The sequence below is a fragment of the Pyxicephalus adspersus genome, chromosome 7 (genome assembly GCF_032062135.1).
Source record: "Pyxicephalus adspersus chromosome 7, UCB_Pads_2.0, whole genome shotgun sequence".
Lineage (NCBI taxonomy): Eukaryota > Metazoa > Chordata > Amphibia > Anura > Pyxicephalidae > Pyxicephalus > Pyxicephalus adspersus.
The window spans coordinates 39,149,201-39,176,634 of record NC_092864.1 but is presented as its reverse complement, the minus strand read 5'-3'; the positions used below and the strand labels follow the sequence as shown (position 1 = coordinate 39,176,634).

General features: G+C 36.0%; 1 protein-coding gene across 1 annotated transcript in view; it reads right to left on the bottom strand.

The window, feature by feature from the left end:
- The window catches only part of TNFAIP6 (TNF alpha induced protein 6), a 30,265-nt gene extending 13,061 nt beyond the window's left edge, over positions 1–17,204 (bottom strand). The window contains exons 1-2 of the mRNA XM_072418149.1: positions 17,045–17,204; positions 5,974–6,111 (exon numbers count right to left, since the gene is read on the bottom strand). Coding sequence (XP_072274250.1) covers positions 5,974–6,111; positions 17,045–17,192 — 286 coding nt within the window. The 5' untranslated portion in view covers positions 17,193–17,204. The remainder of the gene's footprint in view (positions 1–5,973; positions 6,112–17,044) is intronic.
- Positions 17,205–27,434: the final 10,230 nt, after the last annotated feature.

The window sequence follows — 27,434 nt, the reverse complement described above, 5'->3', positions numbered from 1 at the left end:
GCCTTAATTGGCAGATTCGCGCCCCCTATTGCTCATTATTATGAAGGCAGGAATCCGGCTGGCAGTAAGGAGGCGAGTGTACGCGCACACTCGAGTCCGGACCGCGGTAAACCACGATCGCTTGCCGTGCATACTTTCGCGCTTCCAGCGAGCGCGGATTTTATTGATGAATCAGGGGCATGGTCTTGTAAGACCTAAATGGACAGGCCTGTGGTGTCCTACAGGAGTGGGATCCTGCAGAGGTGTCAGAAGAATAAAGGGTCATTGTTTACTAGATGGCAGAATCAAGAACAGCTTATTTGTCACATACAAGCAAATGTCTTTTTGTTAATGGCTACACAAATGAAAATGGTTAAACAATAGAAAAAAAAGAAAGAAGAATGAGTGCAGGGGGTCTCTGATGCTTTTATGACCTATTGTAGATACTTTGAAACTTTGAACAGTGAAAGCAGGCAGTTGAAGTATACTCAGTAATGTAGCTATCGACTCTTATGTTAAGCTATGTGCCTCATTGTGGGATTTGGATCTGGTTCTCACTTCTGCGTTATTGCAGCACAACTGTGGCTGATCTCATAGCTTATGATCTGTTTGCCCTTGTTCTAATTTTTGGAAAGGTGTCTACTATTACAGACAAGAACCTTTACATGCAGAGCTACCCTGTACATCAAAGCCATCAAAGGGGACCAGGGGACCAGGTCTTAATTGAGACCTCTGAAACAGTGTATTGCATTTAAAGCCAAAAAATTCACTGGAAAGGCAAAATTTGTACCACTGTCAATTGGTATGTACTGCAAAAGGTCTAATTCCAGGCGTAAACATTTATTTTATTTTGGATGGCAAATCCCTCCAATAAAGACACAGGTTTAGAATTTAAACAATATTTAAACTGTTATAACATTTCCTATCCAAGTGTCAATCATTTCCTTATTTCTTAGTATCACAAAGACAAGAAGTAAAGAAAAAGAATATGTGTTAGCCAAAGGAACCAACCAGTGTTTACTTAAAATTTACACCAAACATTGGCTCTATTTTGTATATGAGGGCCCCTTTACGCTTCATTTATTAAGGGGGAATGGAAAGCAGATAAAATGGCTTTAATTGTCTTTGATGGGATGTAATTAGCTGTGCTGTTGCGTAATATATCTGAGATCAAACGACATTCCTTATGCTAGTATTCAGATCATTTAGCTTGCTGAGTGTTGTATAAATAAAATGTATAAATGCAAAAAAAAAAAAAGAAGGTCTCTTATTTTGAAATAGTATAAAATTCAGTACAGGAAGTCTAATGGATAAAAGAATCTCTATTACACAACAACGTTAGCTGGTTAAAGAGGACCTGTGGCTTAGTAGCTAATCTATCATACATAGATAGATTTAGAAAAAGGTCACATTTTTTAAATAATAGACAACTACTTGGCTATCTGTAAGGCAGGCATCCTCCCAATGGCCAGCAATGTATGAGGCCTTCATCCCATTGACCACCAGGCCATTGTACCTTGAACTGGGCATATCATAAATATTGGCAGTTGTTTCTTGGTTCCTGGAAGTTATTGTAAGGGCTCTCCCATATTTAAAAGGTTAGGGCTTTTCTTTTGGATAATATAAGTTGACTTTTATCAGTTCTTCAGTTGCTGTCCTTTCTAAAATATTAGGAGGGTGTGTGTCCCCATTTAAGTAATTTAACTGTTTGTGTATTCTTATCACCTCCACTTTTGATGTCTATTGCACAGCACCATGGGGAAATAACATAAAACAACTCGCAAAAAGCTAATGTTATTCTTCGAGTTTGTCACCTGATTGCTACAGGTGGTACATCTAAAAAACAGTGGGTGAACTTAATATTTTAATTAAAATATTAAAAACATTGTACATTTTATATCTGAGAAACCCTTTAACTTTTTTAGCTAATGCCTGCTAAAACCAATTTTATCAGAGTCGACAGAAAAAAGCATCTAAAATTGGTTGCCAATGGAAAGACTGTCCCCCTATAGTAGTGGCTAGGATAACACCTATGTGGATACTTAAAACATCATTAGAGTTTTGTAACTGGCTCTACTAGCTGGCTGTCCACAAAGCAAATTATCCCATTACAAGGGATAAAGCACTTAGCTTATTAAATTAGATGAAGCTCTGCTGTTTTGAACTATCCAATCATGTTCAAGCAAAAATCCTGTTTTTTTTGTGTTAAGTAGATTATATAAAAAAACTAAACTAAGAAAATTGTCTGGATCTACACTTTAATGCTTATCCAAACTCTGGTTTCAGATCATGGCATGGCACAATATGAGGACAGATTTATTAATATTTTGGCATGAAGTAAAGCTGATTACTGTTTTAATGTTCTTCCCATTTCACAACTTCCAAAAAAAAACTTGAGGAAAAGTTACACTTTGCAGGAAGATTTTCTTTGGCTCTGGTATTTCAGAGGAAATGATCTCATACAAGTGAGTACATGGAGAATTGTAAGTACCGTATTACTTCTGTACTTACACAATGCCATTATTTTACCCCTGCCAAAAGTCAATGAATTACAGATGTTTGGGAAACAACTTCACCCCTGAGCTTTTCAGGGATGATTTAAAACATTTTTTTTTTTTGCACGGATACATTAGGAAACTGTGATGTGAAATTATTATTTTCTTAAGTCAATCATTTGTGATGCAATAAAAGGGATGAGCAGTAAACATAAAAAAACTCTGCTGTTTGTATTTCAAGCTGAATTTCAGACATAGACAAATAGCTACAAACACAGAATAAATACATATATGGAAGCCTTTTTACATGTCACCCAAGGTATTTTTAAATGTTTTCTGTAGTTCAACTTTAAAAGCAAAATGTGAGCTAAAGTCCCCACATACCCCTTTATTTTAAAACCTGTGAGTTACAAATGTTTGCGGAGACTCAGCTTTTTGCACTATATATATATATATATATAAATAAATATATATATATATATATATATATATATCATACTACCAAAAGCACTAGTGTGTGCACCCTAAATTCACGGAATGCATGATTTTCTCAGCGTTGCAGTGGGCCACCTATTCAGCTATGCTACCTTAAAGCAATGCATGCCAATATTTATACCATCCTGTGTGACTTCAAAAATGTACTGGACAACCTAGTTTGAACAAACCCCTTTACCAGTTTTTCTTAAGCTTTTAACATGGGGATCCCACTGAAATAACTTTCAGGTCTTTAGGGAACCCTACTATAATTACTATTTCCACAGCTCACAGTACATTTGTGTGGTGTTCTATAGGAAGAATGCTTCCTACATTTAATGTGGGGTTGAATACCACAAATAAATATTGGAGTCTGCTATAGGCCCCCCAACTTCTAGCACAGATAGAAAAAGCAGCAAAAAGTGGTTATTCATCGGAGATTTCAACTACCCTGACGGGATTGACTGGAGTAATGGCACTACAGGAACAGCAAAAAGGGAGGAAATTTGTGAATTTAATACAAGATCATTTTATGGTACAGTTTATAGAAGCCCCAACTAGAAATTATACTCTGCTGGACCTAGTTCTTCCTAACAATGCAGAGCTTATAACAAATGTGCATATAAAAGAGAATCTGGGTAGCAGTGACCACAATATGATTTAATTTTATTGTAATTTGTAAACAGGAAGCAAAAACAGGAAAGATAAAAACATTTAATTTTAAGAGAGCAAATTTTCCGTTATTAAGGGCAGCTCTCTGTGACTTGGACTGGGAGACAATATTGTCCTCAAAGAACACAGAACAGAAATGGGAATGTTTCAAGTCTCTTCTACAAAAGCAAACTGAAAAATATATTCCAATGGGTAATAAGTTTAAGAGGCTAAAATTAAAACCTTTGTGGCTCACAGCTGATGTTAAAAAATCCAAAAATATAAAAATGAAGGATCACCTTCATCATTTGAAAACTTTAAAGAATATAACAAAAGATGTAAAAAAGAGTAAAAGGTGACAGATTGCAAAGAAAAATAAGGCAAACCCCCACATTTTTTAAAAATATATTAATAGCAAAAAGATCAGATCTGAGCATGTAGACCCCTTAAAGGATGTCACTGGGTTGGTAACTGGGGATAAAGACAAGGCAGATTTACTAAACACTTTTAAGCTCTGTGTACACAAAAGAAAATGGCAGAACTCAAGTCCAAATTCATATTAATCACTGCCTTAAATGAGTCACAATGGCTCAGAATTGATATGAATGAGAAACAGCTGGGAAAAATTAAGGTTGACAAAGCACCAGGACCTGATGAATTACATCCACGTGTCCTCAAAGAGCTGAGCTTTCTAATTTTAGAGACTTTTTAGTCACTTGTAAGGTACTGATGGATTGGTGTAAGGCCAGTGTGGTTCCTATCTTCAAAAAGGGAGCAAAGTCATTACCAGGTAACTACAGACCGGTTAGTTTAACGTCCATAGTTGGAAAGGTCCTAGAGGGTTTGATAAAGAACCACATAGGGAGTTTCTGCTAGAAAATATTATGTGATAGTCAGCATGGCTTCAAGAAAGACAGAAGTTGTCAAACAAATTTACTCTCTTTGTTTGAGGAAGTAGGTAGACAGTGGAGTAGCAGTTGATTTAGTGTACTTGGACTTTGCTGAAGCATTTGACACTTTACCTCACAGACGGTTAATATGCAAGTTAGGGTCAATAGGTTTAGAAAAGTCAATCTGTAAATGGATAGAGAACTGGCTTAAAGACTGCATTCAGAGAGTTGTAATAATGATTCATACCCTGAATAGTCTAAGGTTATTAGTGGTGTACCCCAGGGTTCAGTGTTGGAACTTTTACTGTTTAATATCTTCATAAATGATATAGAGTTTGGGAATAAAAGTACCTTCTGTAATTTCTGTGTTTACAGATGACACCAAACTATGTAATGGAAGTAAGTCCATACAGGATGTCTATAATCTACAAGCAGACCTGGATGTACTGTTTGATTGGGCAGCCAAGTGGCGAATGACATTTAGTATAGATAAATGTAAAAGTATGCACTTGGGAGCTAACAACATTCATGCTTCATACTGTCTAGGGGGAATACATTTGGAGGAGTCAGAAATGGAAAAGGATCTGGGGTTCTGGTAGATCATAGACTTAATAACAGCATGCAATGTCAAGTCGAGAGATGAGCTGAACTGAATCTATTCTCTCTTGAGAAGAGATGTTTAAGGGGGGATATGAATCACCCTGTATGAATATATAAATGGTTGATATAGAAAACTCTCTTCCCCATTATTCACTTTGAGATCACTACAAAGAACAAGAGGCCACTCTTTGCGTCTGGAGGAAAAGAAGTTTAATCTCCGGATAAGGAAGGGATTCTTCACTGTAAGGTCTGTGAAAATGTGGAATCGGCACACTACTATAGATTGCTACTACTCTAGAAGCACAGAATACAACTGGGTATTAAAGCTTTAAAGTAAAAATAACACTGACTGTTAATCCAGGGAACATCCGATTGCCTCATGGAATCAGGAAGGAATTTTTTTTATACCCTGTTGAAGCAAATTGTACTAGGGGATTTTTGCCTTCTTCTGGACCAAATATGTCTTATAGGGTTTTATATCTGGGATATGTTTATTTCCCTAGTGGTTGAACTTGATGGACTTATGTCTTATTTCAACCTACTAACCTACTATGTGACTATGTAACATTTCTGGCCATTGGGAAGATTGTCAGTTAAACTGACCTGAGGGGCACAGATTTCTTTTTGGTCAAGGAACCTCTAGCAACCTTTGGAGGAACCATGGTTGAGAAACATGGGTGTAGACAATTGTTAGAGGAACAGGTGCCCCCAATTTCCATTGAAATATGGATTTCTCTTGTTCTGTTGACAACTGTAACAATATGGATTTCCAATCAAACAGATTATTATGATTAACTTAGTAACCGAAATAGAACTAGAATAGAACAGAAAATTAAGAACACTTTAAATATGGGATGCTTCTACTATTGCACTTTGGTTTGTACCTATTTTCCTGGCCTCCTCCAGTTGTTCGTAGGTAGCAAGCTTTCCTCCTTCATATTCACACACAGCTTTGGCCTCTCTGTAGGTCAGTTGGTATTTTCCGTTTCGTGATTCTCGATGATAAACTCCAGCTGCTTGTTCTGGAGGAAATATAAAAAATTAACAATTATGATATTTTTAACAACATCTCCTTCCAGCCATTTACCTACCTCCAGCATTGCATAACACATTGAGTACGGTAGAATATGTGGCCAGAAACATACAGTGGATTGGATCCACTGACAGGAGGAATTGGACAGAAGCCCAGAAATAGAACAAAGCTTTTTTTAATAAAAATACTTGTTGTGTTACAGTATGTCATCCACATTTCAGTTTCAGGGTATAATACCTCCTGCAAAGTTGTTTAAAAGTAAACAGGATTGTTTGTTGGTTTCTGGACATTCAAATCTGTTACAAAATGTTACTTTTGGAGTACAACTCGGGAATGTCTCCAGGAACTCTGCTTTTATAGCGATATGATTTATGTGAACTATTTATTTATGTTGGGTAATGTCAGACAAAATTCTTGTTTGGTTAGTCCTATAGAGTAGTGTTTCAGGACCTGCTGTTTAGTAATGCTAGGATGTTTGTACACCAGCAGGATTAGAATAATTAAGTTGCCTTTAGGTCATCTTTTTGTTTGTCTTTCTCGTTCTCTCTTCTCTTTTCATTCTTTCTCTCCCTATCCCTCACCTTTCTCTTCTCTATCTCTCCTTATTTCACTTAATTTCTCTCTATCTTCCTCTATCTTTATCATTCACTCTCCCCTTCTCTCCCTCTTTCCTTATTCACCCCTCACATTTCCTTTTTATCATTCTTTTGCACTTTTCTTTCCATCTCTCTTCCCTTATCACTTTTCTCACCTTTTTTTCTTTATCACTCACATTTTTCTATTTTTTTCACTTTCTTATCTGTTAATTCTTATCACTCTCTCACTTCTCTCTTCTCTGTTATTTTATATAGCTTCCTTGTTATATTTTCCCTCTTGCCCCCATAGGTTGGTTGAGCTAAGGGCTGAGTTCCCTACTAGTTGTAATTGAATATTAGAAACAGGTGGTATGTTTTGTGGTAGAACATACAGGTGGTAAAGCTTTATTTTGGAAATTTCTTTCCAAAATAAAGCTTTATTGAGTTTACAAATGAAAATATACAACGTTTTACATTTGTGCAAATTATATACACATTGATTAATACAGTTAGAACCAAACATTTATTTTTGAGTAACATAAGTGACTCCAGACCCTACACTTCATGCAATGGCCTGGAGACTCCTTTTAGCAGCAACCAAAACTGACAGTCATGAGAAATACAAACTTAATTTGTGAAAAATAATCTTTATTGAACATATGTACCTCTTTCCTGTGTCATGTTGGACTCTCTCCTACCAAACTTAATGTAAGAAATCAGAGATCATTATTGAATACATTTCTGTATTCTTGGGATGCGTGAAAATCCCACCATGAGGCCCATGTTGTGTAATATTTTGTAATTGAGTCTCGGGATGAGTGAATCAGTTCCTCCATTTCAGCAATGTGATCAATTTGTGTAAACCAATCTTTTATAGTTGGACTAGTTGTTGATTTCCAAATCCCCGGAATCAATAGTTTGGCCGCATTCAATATGTAAAAAAGCAGTGTTTTTTTTTGTATTTTTGTGGTGTGGACTGGGTTTGATGTAGTAGAATTTGATCTGGTAAAATAATATTATATTTTCCAGTAGTTTTTGGTATTATTTGATAATGTTGTCCCAGAAGAGGCAGAAAATAGGATGGTCCCACCACAGGGCCTACTTCTGATTTGCATCTCCAACATTGGGGATCACCTTAATGAATTTTGTGTAATTCTAAGGGCACTTTTAAAATTATTTTCTTGAATGTTCACATTTTGTGAGCCTTTGGCAGTAAGTATGTTAATGTTTTCCCAGTCCTCATCAGAAAGATCTGTCCCCAAGTCTGATTCCCATTTTTTGCAAGAATGATCTACAGAATTTTCTTGCGGTAGTGAAAGGAGATTGTAGATGATTGAAATTGTGTGTCTTACTGGGCCTTTAGATAGGCATATGTTTTCATATGCTGTGTTTTGTCTGGAAACAGAGCCCATTTTTATCAGAAACAGTCAAAAAATGCCTTAGCTGTAAATAGGGCCACCACGGAATCATATTGTTTACATTTCTGTGTTTTTCAATGTTTGTTTATCTTTAAATCTACCCCTAGAAAAAAAATGTCTTGCCTGTAATTTTCTGTCATATCTCCAAGATTTGTGGAAGTCATTGGAAAGACCTAATGGAAATTCCGGATTCGACCAAATTGGGGTAAGCGGGCTTGTTAAAGATGAAATTTTACATTTTCGTATCATTAGCATAAACATTCTTGGAGGGGTCCCAATTAGGTGATGGGGTAGTAAATTGGCATGTAAGTTTTTTTTCGTGATCTAGGGGACAGAGCTGAGTGGAGCTTTGGGGTATGTTTGTTCTAAATTAATCCAAACTTTAGATTGTGTATTTGCACACCCGTCTACAATTCTAGCCAGGTGACGTGCCCGATAGAATTTTCTAATTTTTGGCAGTCCTATACCTCCATTGCTTTTGGATGTTGTGAGAAAATCAAATGCTAATCTAGGGTTTTTTTTTCCCCATAAGAATGTTCTGAAATATGTGAGTAAGGGTTTTAAAAAGTCTGGTAGAAAAATTGGTATTGTTTGCATCAAGTATAATATCCTTGGTAGAACATTCATTTTGAGAACTGCCGCTCTACCGAACCATGAAAATGCTGATTTATCCCAGCTTCTTTGGTCTGAAGCTAATTTTGTAAGTAATGGGGCAAATTTAGAGTGTATAACTCTGATACAGAGGAAGCTAATTGTATCCCCAAATATGTAAAAGCTCACTTTTGCCATGCGAATGGGTATCTTATTTGGCTTTTTCTAACTTCTTGAGGTGGTTTAAAGTAAGAGAGAAGTTGAAATGATTCTAAGGTATTGAGCAACGCAGGGATGGAGGTTAAGGGATGAATAAGTGTGAGGTGAATATCATCCGCATAACGCACATAACTTATATTCTTTGTTGCCCACATAAATTTCAGTGATCTTGTGTTTTGCTCTGATATGATTTAATAATAGCTCCAGTGCTAAGACAAAAATCAGCGGGGAAAGGGGCCATCCCTGTCTGGTCCCATGATTAATTTCAACCGGGGCAGAAAGAAGCCCATTTATTCTGATCTTTGCTGATGATTTAGAATATTGGGAGAGTATACATGCCTTCATTACTGGAAGGATGCCTATCGAGTCCAATACAGCCACCATACAGTCCCATGCTAATCTGTTGAATGCTTTTTCTGAGTCTGTGGATAGGAAAAAGCATTGAGGATTTGATTGCTGAGCCCAGTATGCTAAATTAGGAGCTTTGGTGGTATTATCCCTGGCTTCTCTACCTTGGATAAATCCCACTTGGTCCAGGTCAATCAGATCAGGGATAAGGGCGACCTCTTTTAATTTTTGTCTTAGATCTGTCAATTCCTGAAATGTTTCATCCGCCTGTGTTCATTTATGGGCCTTTTCTGGATTCCTGATTTTATTTGCTAATGATGAGATTTCTTGTTGTCTAATCTTTTTATTTTTTGTCGTCCAATGTAAAAAAATGCCTCCTATTACATTTTTATGTGCCGCCCTGACCGTGGCTGGATGAGTGGGGGGAATTGCATTGAAATCAAAGTATTCCTTCAGCTTTGTTTCTACATCATTCAATATGTATTGTGGCTAATTTTAAGTGTGTTTTATTACTGTGAGATTGAGTTGTATGAGACAGTTTAATACATATGAATAGTGATAGCTATTTTCAGTATAAGATTTTTTTTCATTTGATGTCTTTGAGTCTTTGTTTAATACCCCACTGATTTTACATTAATTCATAATTCATCAAATCAGCCAGGTAACTCAAACCATTAACCTGCCTACATGATATTGCAAATTCAAATTATGTAACTAGAGCAGGTTGTTTCACTAACTTTCACACCCACCATCATGTTTTTTGGATAACTTTCATGGTTATAAATGCTGAGGTAATTTCCTGAAATCCATGAAAATGAAAAAAATGCTTGGATAAGCAGCAAGATATCTTCAGCAAAACAAAAATACTGAGAGCCCCTTTCTAGGAACCAGTATACAATAAGTCAATTCTTCTTTTGGTGCTTTAATATTTCATAAAACAACTTTAAAAAAAAATTCCCTCTGGAAAACTACTTTGGAAAGACATGCTTGCAACAGTAAGAAAAATACTTAAGCCAATTTTGTGTATAGTATTAGTTTAGTATAGTATTAGTTTAGTATAGTATGTTAGTGTTTTGTGTAATTTAACAACAGTTTTGGAATGATGCGAACCGATCCGTTAATAAAAGAATATTAAACACATTGGAGATTTTGGAGCCAGTGATGTGAAATGGTAGGAAATTACTAGAGCCTCTCTGGAATTGTGAGTTCCTAAAACCTCCACTATGTTCTACAGAAAACAAGTTCATAATGTGAGGACAAATCTTGCAATGCTCATGCTGTGGATTCAATTCAGAATCCTTTATCCATTATGGCATAAAGCAACATTTTTGATAGATCAGATCATGAAGATTTGGATAGTATGCACAATAGTTAAAAGTGAATTATTGCTTATTTTAAAACATTAGTCACCGGTGACATAGATGAGCAGTATCTTAAAAAAAAGAGCAGAGAAACAATTTATCCATTGATTGAGTCAGTTTATTAAGAATGTTTGATTGTTGCCAACATAGTACTCCCACAGTTGTATTTTTAAAAATACAACTGTGGGAGACAGATCTGACATGTTGGATCTGAAAACTTCTCTTTGAAAATAAAATTGCATCAATTTAAAACTGGGAAATAGATTGCATAATCCCAGCTGCATGGGTTTAGGGAGCTGAAGTTCAGTACAACCACCTTGTCTTTGGCTCTCTATTTGTTTTAAGCACCTGCTATTTAGTCACATGAGCAGTAGAAGAGGGTACCTAAAGTAATAGTTTTACTTGAAAGGTATTTATTTCTAGATTTTCTATTTCATCTCTGCTATTAGAGTAGCAAGAGGTAATTTTAAAGGAGGTTCCTTTACATAGTAATTGGCATAAATGGGAACTTGGCATGTAATGCCTGGATTTTCCAACTGGATGTAAGCCCCTCCTGACAAAGAGAACAGTGATGTTAATTCAAACCTAGAAAGCCTTGGGAAATTGGTAATTCAAACCTAGAAAGTTGGGTGAAAGACTCGATTTTATTTTCCTATTATTCATTATTTGCAGAGAACGAAGTAGGGAAATGAAGGACAATTCACATGCAAGGAGTTCACATGCTTCACAGCAAATTTAGCGGTAGCTTGGGGTTTCATCCATTAGCACAGTCATCAAACCATTGATGTTTTATTCAATTTCTAAATACAAAGTACAAGGTCTGCAGCCATATTTTAATTTCTGACAGTCTCTGGCCGTCCATGACAGTTACTTTGGACACATATCATAAACCATGGCTTTCTAATTACACCTACAGCTCGCAGAGCAACATATTACATAACTGCCTAATTAGAGTTACATGTAAAGATAAATGTCCACTTTACAAAATCATGACATGATGTATCTAACACAGCCATATATATATATAGGTATATATATAAAAGCCTGCAATATGCAAATTTTTTACCCTAAATGCCTAGGTTTCTTCAACTGTTGTCACCAACTTTGATGATTACCAACTAGGTAGAATACAAATCAAGTCTTAATGATATGGAAGGAATTTAAGCTGTTCACTTACCAATGTAAATTGTTATTTTGCAAGGGATCTGTCACTTAGCTTAGTAAATGCTGTGAAAATACAAGCATTACCAATCATGTGCAATGAAATTAAAACCAAATAGATTTTTGCTTACACAAGATTGGGTAGCCAAACTCAGCGGAGTTTCTCCTCATTTACTCAGCTGAATTATCTCTTGCAAAGGGTTAATTCACTTTTCTATGGAACAGCCTGTTTCCTTTAGTAGATCACCCCAATAGTGAAAATATTACCTAAGAATGACACCTGTATCCTCAATGACATCATAAGTTACACTTATGTCAAGGAATATAAATTATGTCATTAGAGAAGTCTTAAGTGTGGGGTATGTTATTGGATAGCAATCTAATTACCACATTTACTTTTTTTGCTACATTAACACAATATTTCCATTAAACAGTCAGGTAACTGTAAATGAGGTCTTGTCAATCACAAGATTTCAGCAATGTCAGGCTGTCCGCCTAACTAAACATATAGTAGAGTATATCTCAGTGACTTCTACTGGGTTATTCATCTTGTTTAAGTGTATTGTGGTTTTATTTTATTTTCTGTTAAAATTGGAGTAGATCTAAACTCACAAAAATCCACTATGCAGCTTCTTTCCTGTACAGCGTACGCGCCATGTAGTGTAGCGCTCGGCTTTGTTGCACACAGAACCAGTTGCTGGAGCCAATGTAACTTCTGCACATGCCCAAGATTTACATCATTAATGGCCACCCAATGGCCAAAGAGCATTGCTTGTCTTTTCATAGGTCCACCATTTTGCTGGTGGCAACAATAGCACCTTCCGTGGATGCAGTGATAACAGGTCTTTGACTTTGCTGCCGGGTGACTACACAAGAGTAGGTATGCTGTACATATTTGCTGATTATGGCTTACCACCCACTAACGAGATAAGATTTCTTTAAAGTAGAAGACATGGACCACCAGTGAAGCCAATATATGGGCTTTTCTTTTGCAGGGTACTATGGGTGCAATACATTTAGATGGACAGTCTCTTTAGGTAGACCTAATAGCACATTTATGGTTCAGTTTAGAAGTAATATGAGTACTCCATAAATTAAACTCATGTCATTATTTTTTTCTTAGTTGAATATGGACAGCTCAGATTTGTAGCACTACAATTTTTGGCATCCTCCATCAGCACATGCTGCTTTGTGATCTCACAATGCAGGCCTGCCACAGTTTGCTTACAATTACTCTGGATTACTATGCAAAATGTGATATCTCTTGGCTTGCGAGTTTCAGAGGTTTTCTGAGGACTTATAATTACTTGGAAGCAGCCTGCTGTCAGTCATAATTCTGTTTTCATAAAAATGCTGTGTTTTCTTATGAAGAAATTAGATCAATTATTGTGAAGTAAGACAGAAAATCCCTTGAAGGGCTGAGCATATTTCCCACATTAAAAGTCCACTTAGATGAGCAGCATCTATTTCCTAATGTGCTTCATTCTAACAATCAGGGGAGATGGGTGTAAACCAGACCTCTGTGTAATTGCCGCAATTGCAGCTACATTAAACTGTGAGTGAGTGACTTTTTGGCACCATGTTCACACTTATGTATCTTCCTTGGATATTCTCTCCAGGCCAGAAAGAACATCCAATACTTTTACAAACAATTACTATAGCGATTACTGACAGGCTTTGGTTCTTTCAGTGTCCTCCATACTATAGAGTAGTGTTTCTCAAACTTTTTAACATTGGGGAACTCTTTAAATTATTTCATTACTATATTAATAAAATCCACAGCTCACAGTACAATTGAATTGTGGTCAATGGCAAGAATCCTGGCCATTGAGTAGAATGTCATCCTTACAGATAACCAAAATGATTAGAGGTGTCAGTGGTGTCCAACCAGAGAAGAGCAAATTGGTCATTGCTTAAGGAAACCCTAGCAACCTCTTTAGGAACCTTGTGGTTCCACATGGTCGAGAAACATTGCTATAGAGCTTTATCCTCTTCATTTTCTAAGCCTATAAATAACTTTGTAGCTTCAATGCAATCCTAAAAAATACAGAAACTCTATGCAATGCAAGCAGATTGTGGCTGGTGAGAGAGGCCAACGTGTGATAAGTGGATGTTAGTTAGTATTAGCCACCCAAAAGTCAAGCAATTTTTCAAAGATAAGGCAGCACTTTTAAGCAATTTAAATGGGTATTAAGATTCAAATGTGTTTCTTGTTTCATTGTTTTTTTCTCAATGATCAATCTAATGGATCAGGATGTGGTGTGGGCAAGCGTCACTCCTATAGGAAAAGTCACAAACTGATAGAACTTCAGTTACAAATTATGTTATTAGGCAATCTGTACTGATTATTTTAGCATTGGGGTTTTTAATGAAGGTGCCCTTAGCTTGTGTATTTTGTTAACCATATGCTATATTTGAATTAGTTAAAATTAGGACAGACTTTGGGGTTAAAATTAGGACAGGAAATGGGGAATTGTAGCACTGAAAAGCATTTTTAAGATGGCCAAAGAGAACAGGAGACTTTAACACAGCAAGCAAATCAGTGTCAATCGTAAATATTCTGATCAGTAGACTAGAACCCCAGGATATGTTATAGATGAAAATATAGGGATGAACAACACATTTGAATGGAACTGATTCTGCGGCAGTATGTAGAATTTCTGCAGAAATGTTCACTGAAATTCCTTCATATGATCAAAAATGTTGAAATGGATTTACCCCTTTGCATTTTACTCCTTATGCCTTTGAAATGCATCAAAATACAGGTCAGCATGTTTTAATGTATTTGTTTAAATATGTGTTGCAGTCCACCTTTATATTAAATATCAGCTGGCTTTATGCGTGCTGACATACAATGATTTACATACATCTGCTTACAGAAAACCTGGATAGGCTAAACTAATCTTGGGAAAGCCAGTATAGTACAGTACTGCCTTATGGGCTGTAACAGTAAGATTGGCTGCCAAGAACAGAAAATATGAGGTGCAGGATGGTGAATATGGTGATTCCTTATAGGCCAGATTGATGGTCTTCTAGATTTCTGTGTAGGTGTAGCTTCATTCCCTGGATCCATTTCTGTACTATAATTCTGTAATAAAGCCATATACTAACAGTGGAACAAATTATGAGATTTTAATAAAATATAGGGTTAGGTAAACTTCAGCCATTTCTATCTGACTCAACATTTTTGTAGTGATTGATGAGGGTTGGGAAGGTAAACTGTGTAGCACATCTATCTATGTGAACTCCTGGCAAACATCTAGATACACATCTGAAATACACATACTGAGTGCCAGTTGTCTTTTTCGCCAAAGGCTTTTGTAAGTCTGCTCAAAAAACTGGAAGTGATAAAAAGTTTGAAACATTTGTAAAATCTTAAATTTTAAAATCCTAAAACATTTGTAAAATCTTAAATGTTTTCCAGCCCCTTTTTCACTATGAAGAGCACTCCTCTTTCTCCTGGATTGTAAGCTCTTTGGGGCAGGGTCCTCCCCTCCCCCTGTGTCACTGTCTGTACATGTCTGTTATTTGCAACCCCTATTAAATGTACACCATTAGAAACAGAGTAGGAGAAAGCTAGAACACTTGCCATATTTTTATTTGCCTTGCCTATTTATTCCTACTTCCTGTCTGAGAAAAAGTTATCAGCGAGACTGGAAGTTAATACAAATCTCTCTAAAAGAGCCCTGGATAGCAGTAAAAATGTGAACGGGACCCCTTTCCTTCTCCATTGGTTGGACTTATTCTTTATTTGCCCATGCACTAAATATTATTATCGTACAATCCATTTTCAGTTTCCTTTTTACCAAAACTATGTAATAAAAAGACAAATCCTAAACAAACCATTCAATTTGTATGTAATCAGCCAGCCCCTAGCATTACATAGTCCATGGTAGGTTTAGGGGATTGTATACAATCAAAATGCATATTATATGTTCAGCTTTACCAACAGCTGTCCCAATTGGAAGATTTACCTGTATCTCCTGTTTTGATGAATGTGACAGTTGTCACCAACACAAATAGAGTGAATCTCCTATGTGAGGACAACAATCTAACTGTTTTGTCTATAAAAAGACTTTAAATGACCCCCTATGAAGTTTGGTAAAAAAACTCCTTAGGTTAAAGGACTAATATTATACAGTGATGAGGACTATGCCATGTGAATTCCAGAAAGAGATGACAAATAAACACAAAAAAAGAAAATTGTACAGTAGGTTGTTTTTTAAACTATGCATTTAGTTCCCAGAAAACTGTCCTAACCTGTAATTCACATCAAAGGTTTAGATCCTGACTGCGATGAAGAAAGGAAGTAAATAGAGTGAACCAGTAAGAAATAGATTTAGATTTTTAGAATTAGATTTTAACCTCTAGCTTGCACGCATGTTCCCGCATGTCCTGACCTTTATGTGTAACTTAAAATTGGTTGGTGAGTGGTAAATAAAGAATTTTTAATATTGGATGTATCCATTAGGTAATTGTCACAATGATACATCAGATCTGAGTATTGCTTTGATGATAGGATAACAATTAATGCTTAATATTCAATAATAATGTAATTTATTGAATCAAATGAAACAGAATAAAATTATCAAAAAAACATAAAAATACATAAACCTCATGCACTAAGCGAAAAGATAAATATTATATAGTAATATCATAAATAGATACAAATATCTTATATAATAGTAAATCCAAATTTAAAAGTTGGTATGAATAGCCATCTCATAAAGATTGCAAACTTATAAATGACCAGAAACCTTTAAATGTTTTCAAATAAGGTTCGCCTGGCTTTGGCCCAAGATTCACACATTTTTTTCTAGCTGGATTCCACTAGAAAAATGTGTGACTCCTTGGTGAAAGCTATGTTAAAACATTTATAAACAGACTACTTAGCAGAAACTCATCTGCTTTGTTTGATCAGAGATCAAGTACAGAAAAATAAAAATCAGCATGTTGTCAAAATCTAAAATACCAATGGAATGCTGACAGTTTTTTAGTTTTTACAGTGTAATATAAAATTTGTTTGGCTGGAGATTTGATTGAGGCAGAATTTGCTATCTCCTTAGATGTTTGGCAAGATATCACAAAAGGGCAGTTTTCCAATTTAATTTTACAGTAAACTTGAATGAGTGTCTGTCTGTCTCTTGTTCTATGATACCTATATTAAGTATTTTGCTGGTACTTGTAGTTTCCACATCAGCTGGAGTTCCACATTCCATAGTGTCAGAAAATATCAAACGAGGACTTACCTAACCAGATGGAGTTGTGCAGTATACCATTCCTGAATCCCCATCCTAAGGTTTCGTCCAAGTGCAGGGCGAACAAAACTAAGAATATGATTTTTTTCATGTTACAGCAGTTTAAGAGGGATTTCATCCAAAGGAACAACTCTCTCATCTAACTAAGCCTGTCTGAAACATCTGGTCACCAGATCTTTTAAAGCACAATCTTTTTTTTTTTTACTCCTGCCTACTGTGAGTTTAGGGAACTTGCTCCAATTAAATAAGCAGCTGTAGTATTTCACAATTACAGTGACGTTGGAGTGTGTTAGCAGGGAGAGGATGATGATGATAATACGCCCCACCTGTATGACTTGCCGTGTGGTTAGCAGTGGGCTCGGTCTGGGGGGGCTTCTTCAAAGGTTACCTAATGTTTCAACAATTATTAACCTCCTGCCTTCTCTGACATGACATTAATGTTGTATGCTTCACAGTTTCCTACTGTCTCATTTCTAGGGACAGTCCCAGGGGTTAGAGATTTATAAAAACTTTGATCACCTTTTTTCCCTGTTGGAGCAAATTGCACCATACATTATAAGGGTTTTTCTTCCTTTGGATCGGGTATGGGGTCCTGTATATGCAAGTTTTCAATTTTTTTGTTTGGCTGTTATTTTTCTATTGGCGGAACCTAAGGTTTTTTTTTTTTTGTATCTTCTTTTTAACCTAACTACATAACTATATCAAGTACAGTTGAAATAAATTGTATCTTTTATTGATTGCAGTTTTTTTAGTATCACTCACCTGTCCTTGCTCCATTGAAGACACTGTCATCTTTCCCAAAACATTTTCCAGGTCAAGATCTTCAGCCAGCTTGATTGGCCAAGCGAAATGATGTAACTCCCGTTAACACATTGGCAGCAGCTAGGGGGGCTGCCAGCATACCTCACGTCATTTACTTAGCTGTGCACTTCACAAGGAAGATTGTAAAGAGGCAGGTAAAAATGTTTTATTGCAGAAAGGACATCACCTGTCCCTTCCGAGATAAAAAATACCTGTCTGCTCTCAAATGTTTAGTTTCCGTTTAATAATGCCAAGGATAATGATAATTCCAAAATAGTTCTAGCTATGTTCGGTTAGGCTCTTTTTAAAGCCAAAATCTAAGTATAATTAATGTTGCTATGTATTCATGCTATTAAGTGAAAGAAAATAACTTCAGCCTGGTATTACCTGTCCCTGTGCAGAAGATTTTAGACGTATACTGAAAGGCAGAACTAGGAGCCAATCGGTTGTGCTGCAGTTTCTGTGCCCTTACATTCCAACCCAAATGGAGGACCAATAACTGATGCCAGAAAAGTCATTTGACCCTATTTATCAAAGCTCTCCAAGGTTTGAGAAGATACACTTTAATTAGTAAAGCTGGGTGGTCCAGCAAACATTTACTAGCAAATAGCAAATTACTTTGAGGAAGTCCATTCCAGGCTTGCTGGATCACCAAGCTTCACTGATGAAAGTGTGTTCTCTCAAACCTTGGAGAGCTTTATTAAATCAGGCCAATTGACTTGGCTCTGAAATCATTTCAGTGTATTTTCAGGTTTAAAAAAGAGAGTAATGGGACATTGTAGTGAGCATATCAGATCAAATACCACTTTTCGAATGAATATAATGGAAAAATGGTTAAAAAAGCTTGCACAACAAACATGCCTATTTTCAGCTTAGACCTTACGTGCTACGCCCTAGGGGTACTGTCTTCTGCCATTACCATCTGTTGGTTCAGTATAGGTTTTGAGAAATTAAGAAAATGACTCTCATTTACAATTTTTGAAAATCTTTAGTGGACCACCCTTCATTTCACCATTAGGTTACATTTATGTTTATTATCTCAGATGACATCATCAAACAAACTTTTCTGTACTAGACCATTTCTGTTTGATGGTTTGATGTCTATTTTGTCTTGAGAAATGATATTCAATTTTATTAATTTGTATACTATTGTATGCCAAATTTAAAGCCCTACACCAATATGCTGTTTTTGTATGCTTGTTTGTACTGCTAGCCTTTTTAATAATTTTTTCTATGATGCAACTCAAGACTTAATTGCTAGACATACAAATCCTATTACAGGAAACCAACTCTCATATACCGGAAAAGTCTCAAATGTGTATTTACGTGTTTGCCTGAAGTAAAAGAAAAGTGGTTTAAAAATTGTGCATTTAGGTGTCACTATCTACTTATCTAATCCTTACTTTGCAGGACTGCACAATGGTTGGGCTTTGCTTCTTCTTCAATGAATCTGTGGGTCTGCTGACTTCTTGTGTAGCTTCTATTTTTTTCAGCAATCAGAAAAGGAATTAATCACTGCACTCTTGACTGCAACAAATTTCTTTATTTATTAGATCATAGCAGGGTTCATCTTCGACGTATTTTATGCTGAAAAGCACCTCTTTATAGAAAAGTCTTTGAGAAAATCCTTTTTAGCACAACACAAGTCAGAAGTGACCCCAGATGCATTTAGTGAAATAAGTAAAATTACTGCAGCTCGGAGTTCAGTGAATCATTTTGGGGGAGTACCATGAGCCAGGTCCCTGATTGGATATTTTACAGTAAAGCTGTTCATTTGCCGTTCACTTTGCATGGTAAGTATATCTTTTATTCTGTTATTTTAAGTTCAGAGCAGTTGTAAAGCAGTTAGGTAGAGGTATTTTAAAGTTACTTTAGTTACTTTACTGGATACTGCCTCTAGTTATATTTATTACAGTATAAGAGTAAGCATACAAAAATGTAAAAGACAAATCAAAAATACTTTAGGTTAAATATTAAATGAATTTTGGAAACTATTTACTTACTATACATGACATTGTCACTTGATTATGCAGGGCAAAGTGCCTGTTCCTTTAAGGACACCCCCCAAACCAACATACCTAGAGAAGATACACTTCTTCTTCCCCTGCTGCAACCATCATTGAAGATAATTTGTGTTGACAACCTCAGAGGAGTGGTTTTATCACTGCTCAGGTGTAGAGATTGGCTTCTAGATCCCAGCACTGTCAAATGGAAGGAGAGCACCTAATCCTTCATACTAAGGTATTGTAGACTGCTGTGGAGAAGAAAGACTTGGGGGACACACTGGTAAAATGGGCACAAAAAGTGGGTTTTCCATGGACAAGGTAACAGGGTCTCATCTTGCCAAACTGAAAACATTGTTTCCTAGATGATTTTTATTTTAACAATTACATGACCGAAAATCCCCAACAATGGCTGGTAGATTTCTGTGAATGAATATTGCACACCATTGACTGATTTTTTTTTTAGCTGCACTACTAATTTATGCACATTTACATTTTTACTTTTCTATAGAAGGGTCAGATAAGTAAAAATGTCTTTTGTTTTTTTCCATTAAATGCCCTTTTAAAAAAAAAAAAAGACAAAGCCACTCCCCTTCTGTTCGCCGCGACAGTGAAGACTTAATGGGAGTGTAGAGCTTCCTGGGATATGCACATCATAAATCCCAGGAGGTTTCAGACTGCTCATTCTGCGCATGCACAGATTAGGATCGGGCATGGCGGAAGGGACTTTTCTGTCATTGAAAAAAGGAAGATGTCAATCTAACGCATGTGCAGTGAGATCGCCACTTTCTTCTTTTATAAATACAGCCACATACGTCACCTGAAATTGCGCCTGTACAGTGCGAGATCGGGTGATGTAGTCAGAAGAAGGTAAGAGAATGGCGCAGATGGAGGGGCCGGAGTTTCATTCACGCTGAGACAAGGCAAAAAACTGGGATGGCGTAGGTCTGTATGGAAGACAGCTTCAGGGGGATTGATGGATCAGCACAAATAAAGGTAAGTATCATTTTTTATTTTCACTTTAGTTACATTTTAATTCTGTTGAATATGCACAAATTTCTGCAGTATGTGATTGTCGAGCAATCTGAACAGCAGCTAATATCAGACAACTATGGACAATTTTGTGGTTTGGCAGCTCTCACAAGTAAAAAAAAAGTAAAAAAAGGGATTCTCATTTTATACCAATAGCCTGCTGTTTAATACAATGTTTTTTTCAGTTAAAAGTTACATTAATATGTGTAAAGGAGAAATTGTAACATACAAAGATACCAATAACAGCAGGAAACTGTTTAGAGACAGATTTATTTATATATATAGAAAAAAATCATTATGTGTGAACAGTGTTTGAGTTAGCATTTCCTGTTGCTGTGATGAATTGCGACTTTTGACATGGTTATTAACAAATCATCCATCCTTTTCCAGTAAATACTGAGCTTTATCCTACAGGACCATATTATGAAATTCTTCCACCGCAAGCATTTCAAGTGATTTCTGTAATGACTTTAATACCCCATGCACTTTGAGTGTAGTTTTTGGCACATACAAACTGCAAATTGGATTATGAATTGTGGATGACTATTGTGCTGTGTTAGATTATTTTAGAGAAGTGCCCTGATATGACTTGGGAAGTTAAGTTAACAGAATCCCTTATTTACAGATTTTAAATGAGGGCATACATATAAACAGGGTTGGCAAATATATACCTTTTCTACTGCCCATGCTGCTAAATTTCTCATCAATGTGACCACAAAACCATGCATGACCAGCCAGTAGTCAGTTGGCATACCATGATGTCTCCACAATCACATCTGTAATCAGTACAGCAGTCTGCCAAGTGTATTGTTGTCATATGTATAACATTATGGATTGGTATATTGTTTAGCTAGAATATTAATTTGCCAGGAATCATTTAGATTTTTCCAGCATTTTTATGTACATTAAGTAATGCTGCAGATTACATGATGTGTTGGGAGGAATTCTTGGCTTATACAAATTCTTCCTGAAGCAATTTGGGATCCACAAGAAGTGATTGGGTGGGCATTGATGGGGAATTCATTGAAGAAGATAAAGAAGAACATGGCATTATTGCAGAGCTGCAGCTGAGGGGGAGTTAAAAAAAAACAGTTTACTTGAGCGTGTGGTGGCAGCCCAGAGGTGGAAATGCTCTGGTGAATCAGTTTGAGTTATCCAGAGATAAAGAGATTGCAATATCCTATATGGGTGAGATCCTGCAGTATCCTGCAGTAAGAACAGAGTTGAGGTGTCATATAATTTCAGAATTCACAGCAATTTTTGGTGACTTAACATTACTTTGTCACAGTTCATTACATTAGTGAAGGTTCCAGCCAGTGTGAAACTGTTAAACTTCCCTTGATGGTGATCAACAACTCTACACTAATCCAAATCAACATAAAGTGCGGAAGGGTTAGAAGCCATATATTTATGCTATTTATTTTGACAAAGACAGGATTTTTAGAGGCCCAAAATATGTTTTCATATGATTAAATTTCTACAATAACAGTTTAAAACATTTAAAAACAACAAACTACAATTAATCTCCTAGTGTCATTAGATCTTTCCTTAGTCTTTCCTCAACATCTTTCTTGGAACCAGTCCAAGATTTGAGAGATTTTAAAACATGATAATCAAGCACATGGATTTGTAGCTCGCTCAAAAAACTTGGCAGCAAGGTTCAAAAAGAGAGCAGTAGCTGAACAGAGTCTCCAGTTCAATCAGGCAAAAAAATTCAACAACCGTTAACATGATGGATAGAGGAGCCACGTAATGCAGCCAAAGGTCCAATAAAAGCATCCAATATCCACCAATAGATAAAACATTAGATTGCCTGTACTGGAGTGGGAGTAGTTAATAGGATATCGGTACCTATTGGATAGGTTGCTCCTCTATCTATGGCAATGGATAGCAATCCTGGCTTCCCCTGTGGCTGGTCCCCGGGAAGTATAACGTCAAACAGAGCATGTCTTGGCGCTTTACATGATTATTAAGTTTGGAATAAATAGAACATTTCAAACGCTCATAGAACATGTTGTGCAAAAAATTTTTATGATCCTGTCACATAAGCAGGAAAAATGTGTGATCATTTGAATCTGGCAAGACTTAAGAACTTAAGCTAATAAAACCCTGGTAAATAATTCAACTATGCTTTTTAATTGTCATCTGCAGTCTTTATAAAGTCTAAAATCACAGCTATATTTTATATATTTTTTTATTGTGCTGCACCAAGCAGTAGTAACTGAAAAAAATGTGACAAATAGGTCCTGCTGGCACCTGGGTATGTAAGCGGTGCCAAGGCTCATGCAATTTATTTAGTGGTTATTGGCTCTTCTGGTAGCTAAGTATGAAGTGATGATGATGATTGGCTTACTCTACTTGAACATCATTTTCACTGTATAGTAAATTCTAAAAAGTTAAACCCACTGCCAGTACCTGAAGGTAACTACAAGAAAACCTTTGTCTTCTGGCAAGCATGGTAGCTGGCCTAGCTGACCTCTAACACAAAAAATGCATGTTGTCTGTCTGTTATGCTGACCCTCTAGCCTCAGCCAATCCAAATCTTCTAAATCACCAATCCAGAAGAAGTATGCAGATAAGGACATGCTTGTTTTTAGTAAGTGGCTCAGAAAAGTCTTAGTATTAGTGTGTAATGCAGCATAAATTAGATGAGGCACATGTGTTGCAATGCACTAAAATGCATGAGTGCACGGATTAGGACATATGGTGCAGGTTAGGTTTTAGGTAATTTTGGTGCATTGCAGTCAATTTAAATGAAAGTGTTTCCTTGATGTAACATATGTAATTAACACACCACAAGGGATTAGGTAGATCTGCATAGACTGTTATGGATAGGTTAGGAGTTAATGATAATATTATTTTGAGTAAAGGACTCATAATCACACAGTGGTATTTCCAGCTTGTTTTAAAGTCTATGTACAATGGGCCCAAACCTTTTCTCCATTTATTTGGAAGAGGGATTAATATAAATGAGCTCATTTGTGCTGCTTCTGTCTGCTACCTAAACTGAAATGTAATAGGGCTTGGTGCAACTGAGGACTGGCAGCAGATGTTTCTCTAAAAATGAAGAAAACCCAAACCAGACTATCAGTCTCTTATGTAACTGACAGAATTTCAAAGTATGATTCCCATCAAACATCTGTTACCTTTATTGTACAGTAAGATACTAAATGCTAATTCTGCATTTGATGTTCTTAGTAAATTGTTACTAATTATTAAAAGCCTTCAACCAGTACATACATCATTTTTACTACTCAATAATTATGGATTTTCTTCAACCATGTGGGTTTTAATGCAGCCAGATGATATGCTTTTTTCTACTAACAGTTTTCTTTTTATAGGGAAAAAATGCAGAAGGGGAGCTGAGAAATGCAGTATATATGGACTTTGAAAAGTTCCACAAAGACAGAAAACTGGATTATAATTGCCTGTTATGAATATGTAATAAATATTCATATTTACGAGCCAACAAAGGTTTCATGGAACCCTGGGATTTCTTTGGAGGTTGCTAGTTCCCTGAGCTATGGCTGGTTGGCCTCCTTTTGTTAATGCCTGTAAAGCTCATGGACCAACACTATTAAGCAGGGCCAGTGGCAATACAGACCAATACTTTTTAGGGGGTGTAAAAGTGGCATTCTGATAACAAACATCAGGGGATCCATTCATACAGCAAAGAAGCTGACATTCGCCGAAACATTCTCTGATGGAGAATCATTCCTTGCCTTTGAAAACATGTAGAAGATTCCCTACGAGAGAATGTTTAATTGAATATTATTATGGGTTCCCCGAGATTTTTTGCAAGGTTTCCTCTAGGGTAAAACAGTTGAAAAAAAAAATCTATACTATAAATACTTTAAATAGGTTGTATTTCGTGCACCCTGAGAATTAGCTCCGGAACCATTATTTTTTCCACCTTGGCTGCAGGTGTGAGGAGAGGAACCATGGAGGAGGTGCTCTCAATGTAGGGAGAGGAACCCTAGCATGAGAAAGGAGGAGGTGCTCTCAATGCAGGGAGAAGATGAAAAGGACTGGATTGTACAACAGTGGACAGGACATCCAACATCCTTGCTATATCCCTTTGAAGTTTGTTATTTAACCACTGCATAAAAATCATTATTACCGTTTCTGGATTGCCCATGTTATTGGCTTCAGGTTTGTTGGTTGGCCACGTCTGGTATGGTAATAAATGAATAAAACCTGAAGAGATCCAGCTACCTACGGGAGCGAGTGCTATACCTCTTTATAAAAAGTCAATTAGGAGTAAAAGTAACAATTCATAAAATGCAAATCCGCAGCTTTTAAAGATGTACTTTTTTTTTCATTTTTTGATAATAATTGCAGCAAGGGTTAAAGTACCTTGTTCAGCCGACTCAAAGGAGAGGCAGAAGCTCAACTTTCCAGTCATCCAGCATGCTCTTCTTAACTCTAATCAAAAGCAGTCTTGTTCTGCCTTACTGGTAAATGTGGCAAGGTATTTAAAAACATACAGCACTCATCAAAATGATAATAAATATATATATTAATGTGTACATGTAAATGTGTACATATTGCACATGGAAACAAAGATTTGTCTTTTTTACTATTATTCACTTTGACAAGTGAGAATTCACATGGCTAAATCAACAGCTTTTATTACTTTAATAGGTCAACTCCATATTCTTTCCCCAATACAAAGCACTAGTAAGACCTCATCATGAATTTGCAGTTCAGGTTGGAGCACCAGTTGGCACAAAGGATATCCTGGGACTTTTAGGTCTCCTCTAAAGTTTTCATTTGAGAATTTGTAGGGTTATTGTGTTACCCTTGTAGATAGGATATACTGATTGATAAAATACTATATATATATATATATATATATATATATATATATATATATATTAGATATTTTTTTACGATGTATAAAAATTATATAAATAGTTAAATGTGGAAGAATATTTTGCCCCGACAGTTTTAAACACTGATGAAAAGAGAATATAAATCAGTGACCAATTATCAGATTTGACAACTCTGTCTGCAACATGTACAGTCATACTGTTCTTTGCCAAAAATAATCTTTTAAAAGTTATATTCATTGCCAGTACATGTGTAAAATATGAGTGTAAGGTCACTGTGAAACAGACATGATGATTAAAGAGCTTGTGTTCCCACCAGTCTTACAAATTATTGAGATTTTGGCATATACAGAATGTTGCTATTTAAATTCACATGACCGTGTATAAAAAATAAAAGAGTACCTGTCCTCCATACTGTTTCATTTGTTAACAAAAACCAAGTATGCCTTAACCAATAGTTTTCACTACATTAAAATCCCAATCAAGCTGTCCAGCAAAGATGACTATGGTACAAGTGATAAAACTGCTTAACACTGATAGGGGTGCTTCCAATGGTTATACGGTTATACGGTTTGAATCTGTTGCTCAATCTTCCCATGTAGGAGTATATAATTTATTTCATATGAGATACAAGAAATATCTAGACAACATTCCTTACATTTCAGAAACAGATAAAAAATACGGTCTGTTTAAAATTAAGCCATGGATTTCTATTATTTGTATTACTCTTACATTGTTTCTTGTGAATTTAAGATGAGCTGTTTTGTTTGTCCCACTGACCAATTTAGGAATTGTGAGCTCACACATGTTTTTTTTTTATTCTCTAAAAGTGCATAGTTATCAACTTATCAACTTGGAACCATTTTGGAACCAAATGCGTGTCCCTCTTGTTTCTCCAGTTGCCCTCTTTTTGGTATGTTGTATTGACATAAATAAAAATGAACTTACAAAAAGCAGTATTAAAAAAACTTTTGAAAAAATAGCAGAAGTTGCACTGACCAGTTATTTGGGGTGTTAATATTGGTGGTATAGGAGGTGTTTCCTTTACCTATACAAGTTGAAATTAATCGTATCCCTCTTTTTCATCAAGAATGATGGTAAGTATGAATGTGTTGCAGGTCAGGGACTCAGAAAGTATTAAAACCATGAATTGCCAGGTAGTGTATTTGAAAGGGGCATATCAATGGTAGCCACTTTTCTTCCCACTTTTCTTTAAGTAGGAAAAAGACAATTGTCCAACTGTGAAGAAACACCAGAAGTACCATAGGAAATTTTGTTCTGTTAAGCATTGAGGAAAAGTATTACATTGATGGTGTTAGCAGTGATGAGTGGTAAAAATAAGTCAAATTGGCAGTTTCTTAAGTCCTGTCTATGTTATGAACAGTCATCATACAAATTGCCAAAAATAACTTTTTCAAAAGGAAAATTTTAGCCAGAAGATGATTGCAAGCTTGATTAAATATACATTTTGACATTAGTCAATTTAAAAACTATGCTATGTGTTGGTCATGCCTTTTCTATACTGTAAACCTCACAGTTATACAAAAAATAAAACCGAATTTCTGATTACTTTTTGGCCTCCGCACCTGCTGTGCACAAACACAGAATTGAAAATTAAAGCTAAACTATTGAAAATGTAAAAGACACACGTTATTACAACTCTGTTATGATTAACACTGTACACCCTAAATATATTGTTCTAATGCAAGAAGT